Source organism: Corvus brachyrhynchos, unplaced genomic scaffold (genome assembly GCF_000691975.1).
Source record: "Corvus brachyrhynchos isolate BGI_N302 unplaced genomic scaffold, ASM69197v1 scaffold80, whole genome shotgun sequence".
Classification (NCBI taxonomy): domain Eukaryota; kingdom Metazoa; phylum Chordata; class Aves; order Passeriformes; family Corvidae; genus Corvus; species Corvus brachyrhynchos.
Genome location: NW_008236769.1, coordinates 12,069,675 through 12,086,936, shown reverse-complemented (window position 1 = coordinate 12,086,936; position 17,262 = coordinate 12,069,675). Strand labels below are relative to the sequence as shown.

At 37.2% G+C, this 17,262-nt stretch overlaps 1 protein-coding gene across 5 annotated transcripts in view; it reads left to right on the top strand.

Moving 5' to 3' along the window:
* Nucleotides 1-17,262, top strand: part of WHSC1 (Wolf-Hirschhorn syndrome candidate 1) — a 99,505-nt gene that overhangs the window by 55,772 nt on the left and 26,471 nt on the right. For 4 of the 5 annotated variants that reach the window (XM_017727743.1, XM_017727741.1, XM_017727742.1 and 1 more), the window contains 8 exons: nucleotides 44-209; nucleotides 3,796-3,962; nucleotides 4,333-4,824; nucleotides 7,852-7,996; nucleotides 9,011-9,088; nucleotides 10,539-10,657; nucleotides 14,048-14,129; nucleotides 15,113-15,237. In XM_017727743.1, coding sequence (XP_017583232.1) covers nucleotides 44-209; nucleotides 3,796-3,962; nucleotides 4,333-4,824; nucleotides 7,852-7,996; nucleotides 9,011-9,088; nucleotides 10,539-10,657; nucleotides 14,048-14,129; nucleotides 15,113-15,237 — 1,374 coding nt within the window. The remainder of the gene's footprint in view (nucleotides 1-43; nucleotides 210-3,795; nucleotides 3,963-4,332; nucleotides 4,825-7,851; nucleotides 7,997-9,010; nucleotides 9,089-10,538; nucleotides 10,658-14,047; nucleotides 14,130-15,112; nucleotides 15,238-17,262) is intronic. The other variant, XM_017727745.1, reaches the window with a different exon arrangement.

Sequence of the window (17,262 nt, the reverse complement as noted above, 5' to 3'; positions counted from 1 at the left end):
TTTTTTTTTTTTTTTTTTTTTTCTTTTCTTTTTATCTTTTAAGGCTCCTGCTAAGAGAGATCCAACTCAAAGTACCATCAAAGAGGAAAAAGTCCATCTGTTGAAGTATAATATAGGAGATCTAGTCTGGTCAAAAGTGTCTGGTTTTCCATGGTGGCCATGTATGGTTTCTGCTGATCCTGTTCTCCATGCCTACACTAAACTAAAAGGTATGTCAGTGATGCTACAAACATTCAGGTTTTTTCATGTATAAATAATGGTTGCTTTGGAAAAATTCTGTTCTTCATCTATTTAGTTGATGAGCAACTTGTTGTCAACAGGAATGTTAAAATCATGTAAATGCTATTCTTGAGCATATAGCAGTGTGTCTTTTAACTCATGGTTCTCTGAAAGATACCAAAATTGTGATCTGTAAAACTGTGTGGAGTCTTGCTAAAAAAAAACCCAAAACCTGATGGTGTTTTCCATTGTTTTTGTGGAGATGCTTGGAGAATTGATACAGGCTAAAAATTTTATTAGAGCCGATGAGAATTAAATATTCCTGATGATTATGGTGTACTAAAAGCAATCCATAATTCAGGCAGCTAAATTTTCTCTGATTCACAGAGTCAATACTGTTATCTACAGACAATATTGGTTGATTTTAAATGCAGGAACTACCAAGTGTAAATGAAATTTTAGGTATGAACCTGTACAATTTCTTAATCTCATTTGCACCTTTGTTCTCTGTTCTGATACCTGACACTTTTGAGGCTTAGTAGCAATAAATATTTAGAGTACACATTAAGAAAGAGTTGGAAGGGCTGAAGGTAGTGAAGTGTTGGAGTGGATTGCCCAGAGAAATGGTCTGATCTCATTCATAGGAGGTTTTTAAGAACAAATTAAATTAATATCTTTAGGATTATAGCTACATTCAACATTGGTAGTAAACTAAACAGCTTCTTGAGAACTGTGTGAATCATTCATAATAAAATTGATGGAATGGTTATTATTGACTCCTCAGTCAAATTTTCCTTGTAGCAGTCTTTCAGAGTTGGGATCAGGCAGTCCCTGTCATTTTTAGTCTTTGGATTATTAGGTCTATTATGGCATAAAGAGCTGGATTTTGAGAGTAGTAGAGCTGTTTATTTGTTCCTAACAATTACTCTGTTCCTTGAAAGAAGCAAGGTTTCGGTTTCATTATCAAGAATGTCTGTGGTAGTTCTTCATCAGAAACTATAGAAACAGACCCAGCAAAACCCAATACCGAATGTCTGAATGCAACCTGTGGAGCACGAACAGAAAGAAGAGCCCATACACTTTGTAGTGTTAATTTCTCTCACTTTGAAGTAACGTGGATGATGGTTATTTCTCGTATTTGCTCTGGAGTTGGCTTGGGCCTGCCTTTTCCTTAAGGAGTTTAGTCTGGGTCTGGGCAGCCATCCTAACTGCTAAATGCCACTCTGATGTGTGTATTTCCATCAGTAGGTATTTCCAGTCTTACCTTCCACCCACTGTTTATTCTTGAGGCATTATCAAAAGTCTCCTCTTGCAAACAGAAAAGTTCTTTTATCATGGCGTTGTAGAAATACTGAGCTAAGTCTGTATTTCTCATTTCTAGGCTTAGGATCAAGTGTTTATAAGCAGTCTGAATTTCTGGATGTTGATACTTGATTTGATCATTCCAGCTGATTAGGCTTGATGAAAATTAATAACTTGAACTTGCGGGAAGTACATTTTTGTGTAAGAAAGCGTGTTCTGAGTCAGACTAAAGCTCCATCTCATTGAATATGCTGTCTCTTGCTGTGGTCAACCACAGATGCTCAGATACAGAGAAGCACCAGAGAAGTGGTGGGGTCCCAGAACACTCTCCCAAACTGCCAACAACTGGTTATTTCAGGATTCTGTGGGCCAAAAATTTTGTTTCCCCATGTAACAGCTGTTAATGAATGCCATTATTTTATCTAGGAACATTGGTACAAATTGAACTCTCAGAGGATACCTGAAGATTCCCCACTAGGTTCAGTGACTCTAGTGGTAGGCACTATTATTTAGTCTCCTTAATTAGGCAGTTACAGCTGTCCAGCATTACACTGAAAAGGGAACATAGTGTCTGTCTGTCTGCTTGGCAGTGGGCTGTCAGCAGATCTTTACAGGTGGTTGTAAATGTAGTCGTGGCATCCTGGTAAAATACAAACATTAGCCCTTATTTCATCATGGACAGATTAAGTAATCAGATCTCTGTAGTCCCTACTTAAACAACATTTTCTTGATGAGGACAAAGTAATTACTGTGCAAGAGAATTGTTTCTGACCATGCAACACTGGAACATATATTAGACAAGTGATTGGATGTGTGATATTTACAATCCCAAGACTTTGCCTATGCCGTTCCTCTAGATTCTCATATGTGATCTCTGATGGTCATTATTGTTCTTGTAGTTCCCATACATGTTTGTATATATATGTGTATGTTTGTAATTGTTATAAAACATTACATATATAGAGAGAGAAAGAGCAAAGATTTGCCCATATTATTAATTAGGTTGATTTCATATTACCCTTCCAGATGCCACATTTTGCAACAGATTAAGCCCCTATTAAAATAACCACTGGCTGAATCACCAAGAAAAGAAAGTTCTTTCTAGGTCTAGAAACCCCAGTAATAGTGCAAGAAGCAACCGGGTAGATGTATTTGCTGATTATGCCTGAAGACATGCAGTGTATGAATAACCTAGAGGAATCTAGATCTAGTTCGAAGACACTTGTAACAGAGATTTGTGCCTGTTACTTGTTCCTCTTGCATGTCCATCCTTCCCTGAGTTCCTCTGGTGTCCAGTCTACATGTTGGATATACTGATGTGGTGACACTGGAGGAACCACAGATACTGTAGGGAGCATAATTGATCAAGCAGGATTAAATTTGCAAACACAGAACTGCAGGTCATCACAACTAAAACCTTTTCTATTTCTAAACAAGACCTTAATTTGAACACTTAGACAGCAATCTACAAGGTGTAATGAACAAGGTGTTAAAGGACATCTTAAGTCTGATCTCTTACCTCTTCCTTTTAGAAATTCATTGTTAATTATAAACACTCTGATGAATTTTGAATGTGGTGTCTTCCCCTTCTCTGTAGAATAGCTAAGACCTTTGGGAGGTACGATATGCCTGTATTGTACCACAGTGAGACAATATTCCTCTAGTTTTTCTAGGGAAAAAAAGGGAATGTTTTTATTTTTAGAAGAATAATGTTTCATATTTAGATTTCAGAATTGTTCTCTTATCCTTCCACTCTCCCTTCCCCCAGCCAAATCCTTTATTGATTATTTTGATTCCTGAAAAACCTTGATTAACATGAAGTTGTGATTGCAAGGGTTAAAAATAGCTGAAGTATGTGTCTCTGTTTAAGAATATTAAAAGATAAAGTTTAGGAGACTCAGGGAGAAGGCTGAGTGCACAAGCTCTCCAACCTCTGGAACTTTCTCAGTGTTCATTGAGAAATGAATACTCAGTGCATTTTCAGAAACACTCAGACCTACATGTAAGTTAATAGATGTGAAAACTGACAGGTGATTGTAACTTCAAGTTAATTTATCCAGGCATGTTCTTGCTGGGAATTAAATGGTTGGGCTTTTGGGTCAGACCATATATTATATCTCAGAGACTTTCAGTCTGGTTAAGTGGGTTTTTGAAAGGTTATCCAGTTTTACTATGCTTTTGTTATGGCAACTGTAGCAGCTTACAGACTTCAAGTCTGAAAGTGCAGAGAACTACCAGAGTTGTATCTTTAATACACGTGTTTTTAATTTTCAGGACAGAAAAAGAGTTTTCGTCAATATCATGTTCAGTTTTTTGGAGATGCCCCAGAGCGAGCCTGGATATTTGAGAAGAGCCTGGTGCCTTTCAAAGAAAAAGACCAGTTTGAACAATTATGCCAAGAGAGTGCAAGACAAGCCCTCACTAAAGCAGAGAAAATAAAGGTAAGACTTTACCAAACCAGGCAAGATTTGTAGCTTTTTTTTTTAGCGTTACAGGTATGTACAAGTATAGCAGATACAAATAGATATTATAGAAAGCTTAAAGACAGCTTGTTTCACTGGAGCTTGCAGTCTTACATTTCATTTACAGATGCAAAGGATGAGATGATTTACCACTGTTACTCAGAAAAATTAGTACTCTTCTGCTTTGTCATGGATTTATGCACAGTATCAGTACTATCAAATGCAGCTCCCTTTGAACTCTGAATTACAGATCTGTGTGACACTTACTTTCTTGGAATTGTTTTGTGTTAATGTCGGCATTTTGAAATGAAAAGTGAGCAGATTCCTCACACTGTGTCTCCTCTTGCAGATGCTAAAGCCTGTGTCAGGGAAGCTGCGGCCACAGTGGGAGATGGGTGTGAAGCAAGCCAGTGAAGCAGTGGGCATGACAGTGGACGAACGCAAGGCCAAGTACACCTTCATCTATGTCAGGGACAGACCTCATCTTAATCCTCGAGTGGCAAAGGAGGTTGGCATTGCTGTGGAACCCTTGGAGGAGATGGATGAGTCATCCTACTCAAATGAAGAAACCACTCCAAATCTGAAATCAGTGAAGGAGTCTGGCATTCCTAGCAAGAGGAGGAGAAGGACATCAAAACTGTCTGCTGCTGATGATACACAAGAGAGCAGTCAGTTGGAGGATAAGAATACTACTCCTCAAAAGTCATCTGAACAGGCAGAATCCAAACGAGGGATAGGCTCCCCTCTCAATAGAAAGAAAACTCCAGCATCTACTCCACGAAGCAGAAAGGGCGATGCAGTATCTCAGTTTTTGGTCTTTTGTCAGAAGCACAGAGATGAGGTTAGTCTCTTTTAGCTGTTGTTATTGTTGATTGCCTCTTCTCGTTTCTGTACTTGAAGAAACTTCTTTATTTTATTAAACAAAACTTAGTTATTACTGCACAATCCATAATATTCTGGGTTTGACAAGGTATGCCTGCATCAAATCTTATTCTAGACAGAAATAAAGAAGGGAATGTAAGTGAGCAATGTAAACACGATGGTGATGCTGCCTTTGTACTTCAAGCACAGGTTGTGTTAGTATCTTCCCACATAAACTAATAGTCCTTTGTATTAGCCATATTTTTTCTTTAATGTTTGTACAGTATAATAGGTATGGATACATTTATGCTCAGGCAAATATAAAAAAGATTATGCTGTTTATGGCAGTCTGCTTGTAGATAGCTTTTACATTCTTTCTGCAGACATGGCTCAATTCCTTCTGGGTGTTCCATTATCTTTGAACAACTCAAAACCTCCTTTACTTATTTAGAATGTTTTGCTGAGCTTCTGTGAAAGCTGCAGATACCTCTAACTGATCATCAGGGCAGAAGAACCTGTCTTCCCTTTGTCTTGATTGGAATTGGACTGGCAAAGTGAGGAAATACCACTTTAGATATTTATGCTTTTTGCCTTTCATGTTGCTTTTAAAATGGCAGGTTTGTGCCATTGGTGAAAGGTGGAGATTGTACCCAGTCTAGTATTTGGAGTGTCCCCTTCCGTTAGGCTTATCTGGTTCAACTTGCATGGCTTTCACCAAGAGTTTGTTTTGTTGGGTTGTAGATGTTCTGATGCTTTAGAAAGAGTGATAATGTTGGCTAAAAAAAAAACCTCGTTTTGAGCTACTTGTATTGGTGGCATTGGAGAATTTAGTGTATGGCTGTCTTAGTATTTGCATGTAGAAACTTAGAAGAAAGGAAAATTACAGACCCAGAAGAGGGTCTCTGTTCCCAGTCTTGGGAAGGGTGGAAGTGAAAGGGATCACTGAAGACTTCTCTTTGGGGCCTGTAGTAATATTGAGCTCTCTTAAACTTAAAGCCGTTTTGGCTGTGTCTTGCTTGGAGTCTGGCTCCGTGTGGTAGTAGGATTCATACATCAGTTTGATTTTACTATTATTTAACTGCTGAAGAACGTTTTTAGTGATTTAAGAGGCACACTTCCCACATCCCTGAGGGAGGTGCGGAAAGCTTGAAGCGCTTTTGTGGCTGTAGTGACGCATTAAGTATTTTGTGCTGTTACCAAAGGAGTAAAGATGTAATTTGTACTGTTGGCATTCTTATGTGCTTCCCCTGTGAAAAATAGAAGCCTAGGAAGCATTGGAAGGGAGTGTCTTAATTGGAGATAAAGGTATGATTCAAGTGAGAGGCAGACAGCTACACTAATCACATTAATTGATTTGGGCCTTGAGTTTGTTGTGAGGAAAATTAAGGAATAAATTCACTAATATAGAGACTTTGGAGAAGACTACTGAGCATTTTCCTTGGAGGCCTTATTTGAAAGGGTCCCTTCACCATTAAGAATGATGGGTGTCTTTTCCTTGTCATTTCACAGTACTCCTAGTAAGATGAAAGTTATTATTATTCTTGTTTTGTTGAGACTGGAGGTAGTGTTAATGTGTGTCTCATTTTTCTGAGTAAATCTAGTTATTTCTTGGAGGATTAAATAGCTCTGTGCCCTCATTGAGCACAATGACCTGTACATTTGTGACAACAGTCAAAATGGATGCTAATTTCATTTGCTGAAGAAGTGGGATTTGTGGGAGAGGGTACCTTGTGGGTTTATGTTCCTCCCTTTAAATAATGTGAAACCAGTTGTTGGATTTTAATCAAACTGTGAGTAGAAGCTACCAAAGGTAGTTGTACTCCTCAAGCCTTATGCAATGGATTATTCCAGATAGAAGCAAGACAATTCTTAGTACTCTACTAGGAGAAAAATTGAAGCATGGATTTCCATACTAGACACTGACTAATTCCAATGGAAGGAAGGTACTGCAACTATTTTAACACCTGGAAAAGCACCAGTCACACTTGCATCCTGTTTGATAACAGGAAATGCAGTTTTAAGACCCTAAATTCTAAGTAATTAGGTTTAATCATTTCACCTTATCAGAAAAATTGTATTTCTGTTCTGTTGAATGGTGTTACTCTTTGAACAATTGGCTTTCTTGACCTAGTTTTTATTTTGCTCTGTGTTTTTGGGGTATCGGTTGCATCACTCAGATAGGATTTTGGAGAATGCTGAGTAATAAGGTGAGAAGCATTGTTTTTAAAGGTACTGTTTCATTTCTGTACAAGTGTAGAGTTTTTTGACTTGTATGATTAATCAATTATGATCTTCCTTAAGTAGAAGTAGGGGTATACTGAAGGAGTTTGGGAGGATTTTTTCTTTCTTTTTAATACTGGATTTTTTTGTGTGTGTTGATTAAACTTCTAGAACTCTATTAAACTCCATGTTGATGGATATTATGTGTCCTGCTTATAACATTAAAAAGATGCACAGCTTGTGAGTTCCTAGTGTTCATATGCATAATACAAAAATGATGAATCAGTACAGGAAAATGTTGCATTAAATGCTAACTTGTGTAAATCTCTCTGCTGAGATAGAGGTACTGGGTTCTATGATTAATGAGTTTTGCTATGAATTTATGGATTTCTTTCTAGGCAAACGTGTATTCCAGTATTGCTTACCTGTCGTTTGTGGATATAGATTTAAACTTCTTTGAGAAACAATACACATTTTTTTGAATGACCACAAGACAGGATTTATACTTACTCCCCTTACTCCATTTTTTGAATGTTAAAATGCGAATAGATACTTCCAAAATTAGTCTTAATACTTCTGAATAAGCTAGTGGAATTTTTTTTTTAAGACGCAGATAAGTGGTTATTCAAAACAAAACTGGATACAGAAGGTTTTATTCTAGTTCTGTCTACAGCAGAAATACTAGATAACTTGTTTGTATCCAGTTTTCCAAAGTGATGGAAGTATGTACACCATTCTTTCCAATGGTCACCTTTTTTTTAATTCAACCCTATTTCTGCATGTATAGGTGGTTGCTGAACATCCAGATGCTTCAAGTGAGGAGATTGAAGAACTGCTCGAATCGCAGTGGAACATGCTTAGTGAAAAACAGAAAGCTCGCTATAATACAAAGTTTGCCATAGTGACCTCTCCCAAATCTGAAGAAGACTCTGGTAAACGTAAAACTGTGCTAGTGTACTCTAACTAAATTTGATATACATAGTGGCGTTAAACTAAGCACATATTTGAGACCCTGTAGGTAAAACAGCTTTCACTGTTTTCCAGTTTTAATTCTTGGTGTTTGTGCCAATAGCAAAGGAATGCCAATGGTTACAATAAACGCAACCCATGAAGTCTACATTTCTTGCTCATTGTTCTGAAAAGTTGTTATATGTAAACCTTCTGCTGTTTAGACATTGCTGATGTCTCATTCTTCTTCTGCCCATAAGCAGCTGCCATTGCATCCACTGCTTGTTACAAAGTGGATGGTGGGAAGGGAAGATGAAGTGTTACTGCTAGTAAATTTGAGACGTTGTTTTTATAGAACAGTTAGAAATGGTTTAAAAAATTTAATCAGTGCTACACCTTTTCTTCATATATACCTAAAGTGTATTACTTCACATCATCATCAACTCAGGAAGAACTATTCCAAACTTTATTCTGAAACCTTCATCCATTTGGCATTTTGTTGTGCTACTCAAAGTTTTTAGGACTTTGTACAAGATTGCAAATACTTTCTTTTTTTTCTCCTTTTATTTTTTGTTGCTGTTTTCTGGTGTTTGTTTTTGATGAACAGTCTTGATTGTTTTACGAAATATTTGAGGGGGTTTGGAGTCACTTACTTGAGAAAGGAGGAGGAAGATAGTTTGCCATTTGCATGAACTTTATCAAATTTACCTAGGTATCATTTTTCAAATTTAATGGCTTTACAGCACTGTAAGAAGACTTACTATGGAAGTATTAGAAGCCAACAGGTGCTGCTTTGGGCAATGACAAGAATGAGAGGGAGTGTTTGAAAGTTTGTGAGACTTGGAAAAACTTGTATAAAAAATGGCAGTCAGTTTTGTTAACTGTGTGTGTGTGAAATAACATCATTTTGTGGAAAATTGAAAAGTTTTTAACTTTAAATTTTAAGTGTTAAATATTTGGATATCAGTTAAAAAAAACCACATTCTGTATCTCTCAAGGTTCATCATTGAAGAATATTGGAGAGGCCAAACGTAAAGTGTTTCAAGACTCACCTAAAAGGAGATCAAGATCCAGAAGTAATTGAAATTTGTGTTGTGTGCAAATAGCTCATCATTATAAGTAGCTATTGAGTGTATTTTTTTATGTAATCGCCCACGTATCATAATCTCTTTATTTTATCTCAGATGTTGTCTTCCTTGACGTTAGAACTTTAATGGATCCCAAATTAAATATCTTAACACTGTAGTGCTGAATTTTGTTCACCTTCCTCAGTGTCATATTGCAAGAAATGTAATTGAAATTGTACCTGTACCAGGTGTTTCTAGTACATATATTGTGTACATTTATAGTTACCTACAGATGAAAATATGTCAGTTCGATTGTTCCCCATCTCAAATCCTCTTATCTTAAACTTGGAAGATTATTGTGGGGTTTCTTTTGCTGGCTTTTTGTAAGTAGCAGGTTCTCCTGGAGCCATTTCAGTCTGCTTTGTGGATTCAGAATATGTCCTAGATTGTTTAGATAAGTCCATTAATTTGAGAATGATCTATATTTTCAAGTTGCTATATTTTTAATATTGACAGATATTTGTTCCCAATGGAATAGAATGCTTGTAGCTGTAGGACAATTTTCAGTTACCGTATTTGTGCCCCTGGAGCTTGCAATTTTCGTACTAATAATATTCTGTAGCTTCATAAACTAGAGAGTACTGGAGAGGTAATTATGTTGTCATTTCATCTTGATGAAACAGACCACCTCCCAAACCCTTATCTGTCTTTTTGAGGTGCAAACAGTAGTGGAACCTGTGGCAGGGGTATGTAGATTACTCACTGACCCTTTGTATTTAGCAGCTGCTTGAACTTTACAGTGAACAGTCATCTAAATACATTAATAATTTGGTGGTCTAAAATCGCCAACGTGGTTCTGTTCATAGGATTCTGGTTCATAAAGGGAAGGGATCATAATGGTCTCCTGTAAAATACAATCCCCTTGTTAGAGTCTGGAATTGCCATACCAGAAAGAGAATTAATTTGTACAGTTGGTGATATCTTGTCTTTTTCAGAGGCCCCTTAATAGATGTCACCAGTGTCTTCATCTGTATCGTTTGGAGAACTTAAAGTAGGCTTAAGGAGGAGACTAAGAAATTAATTTTGGTTATAAGACACTGTTACAAAGTGGCAGGAGAGTTAAAAGCTGTATAGATCAATCACATGCAGTCTGACGTTATGAAATAAGTGTTGGGCAGTAACATCCAGACCTTAAACTAGTGCTTGTATAGGTAGACTCATCTTTGTAAAATAACTTGAGTATGAAGCAGTTGATCTGGATGTGTTCTAGAGTTAGTCTTCAGCACCAGAAACCAGACCCTAAGCATTAAGAGGTCATCAAACTGTATTAATGTTTAACCATGTTTTAAAAATAATGACTGAAAGAAAAGTACCTTAAATAACTAGATCAGTTCAAAGTAATTTCAAAGTGGGTTTTAGATTATTTTTCATGTAAGTTTCCCCCATCCCCCATCCCAAGGTAATTTACATGGAAATAAAAGAAACCAAAAAAAGAGGACAAAGGAGCCTACAGAAGATTTTGAAGTTCAGGAAGCACCTAGGAAAAGACTCAGGATGGATAAACAGAATAATCGGAAGGTAATTATGTTGTTGGTTTGTTGGGGTTGATTTATAGCAGCACCAGTCACATTGCTGTAGTTAAGTTTGTCAGCATTTCCATTTTCAGGATTAAAAAAGAAATGTCCATATATCATACCAAACTGTTGTCAATATTCAGAGATACATGTGAGCTTACCACTGTGGGATTTTTTCCTTTGGTTTTGAGGATAGAGGTATGACAAGTTGCACTTGCTGCTTGAACTGTTTCCCAAAGGAATGTGCAGAGGGAGTCATGACCTCTCTGTGTTGTTATGCTTTGTAGTTCTTTTCCTTTCCTCCTGGTTTGGAGTTAGTTTTACCAGAATGTAAAATAAATACCTTTAGTCAATAGTTACTTTAGACAGAAGAGAGGAAAGCAAGTGTAGCAAAACAGAAAAACTACTTTTCACGAACTGGAGGGCTATAGGACATTTTAGAGTGGCATGCTGACCCATTTCTTGGGTTAGGGAACTGCAGTAAATGGATATTTATGCAGTGAAAGTATATTTATCACACAAATCACAGGCTCCTTTTCTGGTTAGCTTGCTTGTGAGAATGAGAATTTTCCTTACATAGGTCACTATGTATGTGGGCACAGCACAAATCTTGTGGAGACTTAGGCACAGGTTTATTTAGTAGTGCATGTAGAGCAGTGAAGTTCACGGGTTTTACTTGTGTGGAAAGCTTAGCTCACACGTATGTTCAGATGTGTTATTGCAGTATCATACTTTAGTGTGAGTACCACAGACCTAAGCTGAGAACTTCAGTGGTACAGCGATCAAATGAAACAACCTAATGGAAGGAAAGGTAGTGGATTTATTTTTTAAATGAGTTATGGAGGTCTTATTTGTAGGTGTCAGTTTGTTTGGTAGGCTGGTTATTTTGCTACTTCAGTTGATATTGTAGATATTAGGACAACTTGTTGACTTAGAGTTTAATATAAAAAAATAAATACAATTTCAGATAGGCTTAATGAGCTGACTAGCAAGGGACAGAGTTAATTCTTAATGTTGTTACCTTTGCAGAAAGAAGGGCCAAAACTGGTTTTTGCACTTCTTGCCGTAATGGTTTAGTCGTTGCATATTCATCTGATTTTCTAGGATCAGTTTTTCAAACCTTTTTAAACTTCTCTAACTGATTTGAATACATTATAATACACTAGATCTATGAAATAATGAAGTTTACCTATTATAATTAATTCCTACTATAAAGTCCTTGTTTTGACTGTCCTAAAGTTACTTTCCTGTCCCACCAGCATTTGTACACCACAATTAGCCTACATTCTCGGAAGTAGGATGAAAGGTGGTTGCAGTATAGTTCATGCATGGGAGGTTCTGGTATCTTTGGTGCTGTGGCATGTGAATGTATCAGCAGGGAAATAAATAAAGTGAATGATTCCCATAAGATACATAGTACTAATGACGCTGACTTTGTAATGTGCATTTTAAAAAGTGTTGTTCTCTCTCTGGTCAGTTTATCAGAACTGCTTACAAGGGGTCTGATGTGTGTAAATATTGGGTAGTTTGGAAACTCTAAATGCATATAGCAGGGTTTCTGCTCCACAGAAAGGTCAGATATGGTTTGCAGTTTGTTTTAGGAATTATCTTAGTCTTTTTCCTGCCTTCACAAGCCCAAGGCACTTCCAGCTGTATGTGCTGCTGCTTAGTAGAACACTCAGTGAATGACAGTGAAAATATCAATGTAATGATTCAAAAAAGCAAACACTAACCATACATGTTCTTTCTGCTATTCCCAGTTTATCTGCAGGCTTTAGTTACAATCATTTTGGATAGGAGGAGCTTTAATTTCATTACATTTTACTTATTGCACAAGAGTTGTGGGTTATACTCTCCCTTTGTCCTTAATTCTTATTTACAAAATCAGAACGTTTTCACATGAAGTAACCAAGTTATAAGTACCCATATGGAAGTTTTGAAAAAACTAATTTGTTCATTGTTGCTTTGATGATGTATATAAAATGCACATTAACAAAATGGGGGTTCTGTAAAGTGTGCTTTAAATTTAAGAATGAACTATACTGTACATTTTCACAGAATCACAGAATCCTTAGGATTGGAAGGGCCCTCTGGAAATCATCCAGTCCAATCCCCCTGCCAAGACAGGGTCATCTAGAGCAGGTTACACAGGAATGTGTCCAGGTGGGTTTGGAATGTCTCCAGAGATGGAGACTCCATGACCTCTGTGAGCAGCTGTTCAATGCTCTGCCACCTCAAAGTAAAGAAATCTTTCTCATGTTGAGGTGGAACTTCATGTGTTTTAGTTTATGGCCATTACTCCTTGTCTTGTCACTGGGCACCACAGAAAAGTCTGGCACCATCCTCTTGACACCCTCTTTTCTTTCATTTTTACCCAGAAGTGTAACAGTAATCTTAGAAAACCAATGCTGGGAGCCTCCAGTGGCATTGGGGGTAGGGCAGCTTAGTCTGCTTGGAGCTCAGTAAAAGCACAGTGTGCCACATCTGTAGTACAATAGCCATTCATGTTTATTTTTACAAAGGAAATCAGTTCTCTGGCCTTTGAGGTGTTCACCTGCACATCTTTCTTTGGTAAAACTGTCAGATGAAGACTGTGAAAAAGCATGTAAATCATTGGAAATGCGTGTAAAGCCTTCTGTTCAATAGAGTTGTGCTTATTGATCAGATGAGCATGTGTCAGGGTTAAGCATTCTAGGCTACAGTTTTAGTAACTTGAATGAATTTTTAACATAAGAAATGGAAAAAAATAGTGGCATGTGTAAGGAACAATGTCTTAATTTTGACAAAGATTTGACAAAAACTTCCCCAGTTTTTGGCCTAAACTTTTAATCATGAATTCTCATTCTGGAGCAAATTTAGGTGCTGTTTATTCTCCCTTGAAAATAGTGGTTGTATTTTGGAAATGCTGAAACAATCTTAACCATAGTAATTTAAAACATGGCACTGCTATAAGTTGTGGAGTTGAAAGCAAGCCTCTCTGAGACTTAGAGTTCTGCACAGGGTTTACTCTCAAATTTATATATAATTGTGCAGTTTACCTTTAATAATTAAAGGTCTTAATTTGACCAGTTTGTACAAAGAGTAGTAAGGATAATTTACAAGTTCCATGTTCATTTAGCACTCCCCCTTTTGATATGCTGAATTTGGGATGGATAAGTGGGATGCTGAAATACTGTGTTCTTTAATATTTCTCATTTGTTTATGGGTTTGTACCCTGTGCTGTAAATGAGTTTTAAAATTCACTTAAGTGGGGCTAGTTTAACTACAGTACCATTCAGATATTTGTAAAGACACTTTCTTTTTAATAACATAAATCCAGAACTAATTGCCAGTTTTATCCAACCACTCATAAATTAGGAGTTTTTTTATTTTTTCATATTTTTTTTTGTGACAGAGGGAGACAAGCAATGACAAAACAGCAAAAACAAACTCTTCTAAGGTCACAGAAACCTCCTCTTCACAAAAGAACCAGTCAGGTAATGTGGTCAGAATAAGTTTTAATGTAACTTTTTCAATTAAATAATTTTAAAATGCCCAGGTTGTCTGAGGCAGCCGGCTAAATTCTGCTGACTCAATGAGTAGTTGCAGGCACTGTGCCATAGCTGGGGGGGAGCCCTGTTCCTTCACTGCCCTTCTGCAACTCGATCCTGGACTAAAATTGTGCTTTACTGTTTGAGAGCAGCAGTTCACAAGTTCACCGTGTGATGGCACCAGATTAAAGCTGGTGCCCCGAGATCTTGGCGAGCAGGGAACAAAACCCTGCTGCTCCCGTTTGCCTGGTGCACTGGCCCACTAAAACAAGTGCAGTGACCATCAGTGTCATCAGGTACTCTGGGGTTTTAGTCCTTCTCAATGGTGCTTGATGGGAGGCAGTGTGGAGCATGAGAGGGAATTTTGTAGAACCTTGGATCAAAACGCCAAAGTCAGACTTGTTAATGATGCTCAAGTTAAAGGTAACTTCTGTCTGAGCATGTCTCTTTAGGTGTTACAATGATATGCCAAAGACCAGCGAGCTTCAGCAAGTTCTGCACGGTGTAGAAGTGGTGATGTGCCATCGCTAATACGTGGTACTTGGCTCCTGTATATAAATTTTCTCTTATCAAAGTGCTAGTGGTACTCAGATTGTGACGACATCATGTAGGCCTTCTGATATAACTGTTACCTCTGCTCTAAAGAGGTCTTAAGTCACAAGGTATTTTGATTTTAATAGAAATGAGATGAGAAAAAATTGGGAAAACATATCTTAGCACATATTTGATTAATGGAAACCTCTTTATTTTTAAGATCAAGCCAAAACACATGGCTTCAGAAACTTCATGTTCACTCAGTCCTATGTAGGTGCCCAGAAGACCTACCTAAATAATTCCTTCCTGTATGTGAAGGAATATTTTAAATGGCTTCAGGGAGATAACATTTTAAAGTTCCAAACTTCACTTTGTAAACCAAAATTATTTTACAGCAACGAAAAATCTGTCTGATGCATGTAAACCTCTGAAGAAGCGAAATCGGGCTTCAGCAGCAGAATCTTCAACTCTTGCTTTTAGCAAGAGTTCATCTCCTTCAGCTTCCTTAACTGAGAATGAGGTAAAAAAAAAGTGGTGTTTGCACACAGCCATTTAATGACAGAAATTATCAGGTGTGAAGCTTGTTTTAAAAAAAAGCAAAAATCAAAGGCGAATTCTCTAACGTTGGTGCTGTAGACAAGTTACAGTTTTGGCCTCTGTGAAACCTGTTAATGTGTGCATTGCAAATTCATTTATTGTAACACGAACGTCTGATTTGGGGACGTCGAGATATTATTGTGGTTTTTAATGTATTTACCAACAACGTTTTAGAATTGTAACCTTCTATTAGAGGCAAAGTAAAATGCCAGTGTGTTCTGTATTTTCTTCTACAGACTTTTATGTAAGTGTACTACATTAGTTACATTATGTAACTCAATACTGTCATGTTGCCATAGCTTTTATATCGAAGCAAATTTCCTAATCCTCTGTTTGATCTAGAACTGGACAGTCTTCTGAGCAGAGCCCCTTTTAACTCAAATTAGTTTTCAGGCTGTTTTAGTGCTATTTCTCTGTGATGCAAATAGCTCCATCCCCAGTAGAGTTAAACAGGCAGTGAAGGATGTATCTTTTTGATACTTGCTAATCATAGTCTTAGCTCTGCATATTTGGAACTGTAATTCTTCTCAGCTGACATACAATAAATGAAATGTATGTACCAGAAGTGTATCCATATAATCCATTAAACCATTCCCCAAGTCATCTACACTGTTAAAACCAGTCAGCCAAAGAGTGGCAGCATGAGGGTGAAGTATGCATGCTGTTTGCAGGTGGGTTTGGATCTGTAGTTAGTAGGATGTAGTAAAATATCCATAGACAAACAGCTTCACCCAGTTTGTGTTACAAAAGCTGTAGAGAAAATACTTGCCTGCTGACAAGGGCGTAGGGTTTCCAGCTCTCCTAGAGACATTCATCTCCCCTAACAAATGCATGAGGTGCTGTAATGAATGCAGTTAAAATATCTAGGCAATATTCAGTAAACGGTTTACCTTTGGGTAGGGAAAAAAGATTGCATGTTAATGGCTGTATATCTTAACTATAACTGGAAAAGCATTTTAACTAAAAAAACCCCAATAAATACTCCCTCCTGTACCCCAATAAAACAAGCAATGGAAGTCCCACAGGAAATAATGTCCTTAGCAGCAGCCAAGTAAAGTAATACTTACTTTGTTCTCTCAATTGAGAGGCTCCCATCTTTTGGCTTACCAGCTTCTGCTGGATTGGCTTTACTGACGGGACTTGCTGTGTAATGGCTGTTTCTATTTGGGACCATCTATTCAGCCAGATTAGTTTAAAGAAAAAAATGTCTTTTTTGGCTCAAAATATGTGTCTCTAAACATTGTGCCCTCAGGAGAAAGATTCTTCTCTTTCTAGAGATTGTGATTGTAAAACAAATTATCCAGAAGTCTTTCTTAACAAAAGGCTCATTTTTGTAGGATTTTGGGTTGTAACATAATGGTTCACGTGTGAGAAAGGAGATGGTTATATCTTACATATGGCTGGGATGGAAATTCTAAAATTAGCACTAATTTACTCAGCTACTGCTAGTAAAAAATATGAGAAAAATTAACATCATACACTGCTCACAGAACACAGATACACAAACTAGAAAGTGAATTAATTGTTTTCAAAGGGTTAAGATACCAAAAGAAAGTCCCGAACAGCGTAACAGAAAGCACAGCTTGTTAAATAACATATTTTGTGGGACTGAGTGCAGGGGGCAGTAGATTAGTAGACTCAAATAGTCCTTGGATTGCTTAAAACTACACTGACCTGAACTTGGACCAACTAAGGATTGGGCCCGGTTTGTTTCCTATATTAGATATGTTTTGCCTTTAAATAAAACAAAAATATCAGGCATGTGTTTTTGAAATTAATATTGACCTGATCTACAAAACAAGGAAAGACAGAAATTCTGGATTGTGTGAGTGGCTCTAAAAACTTTTTCCTCTTTTGTATTTTTATTTAGCACTTGTCTAAATGGCTAGATGTGTGTGTGTCCTGAGAGCATTCATCTGGAGAGAAACTTTCCCAGTATTAAGGGAAA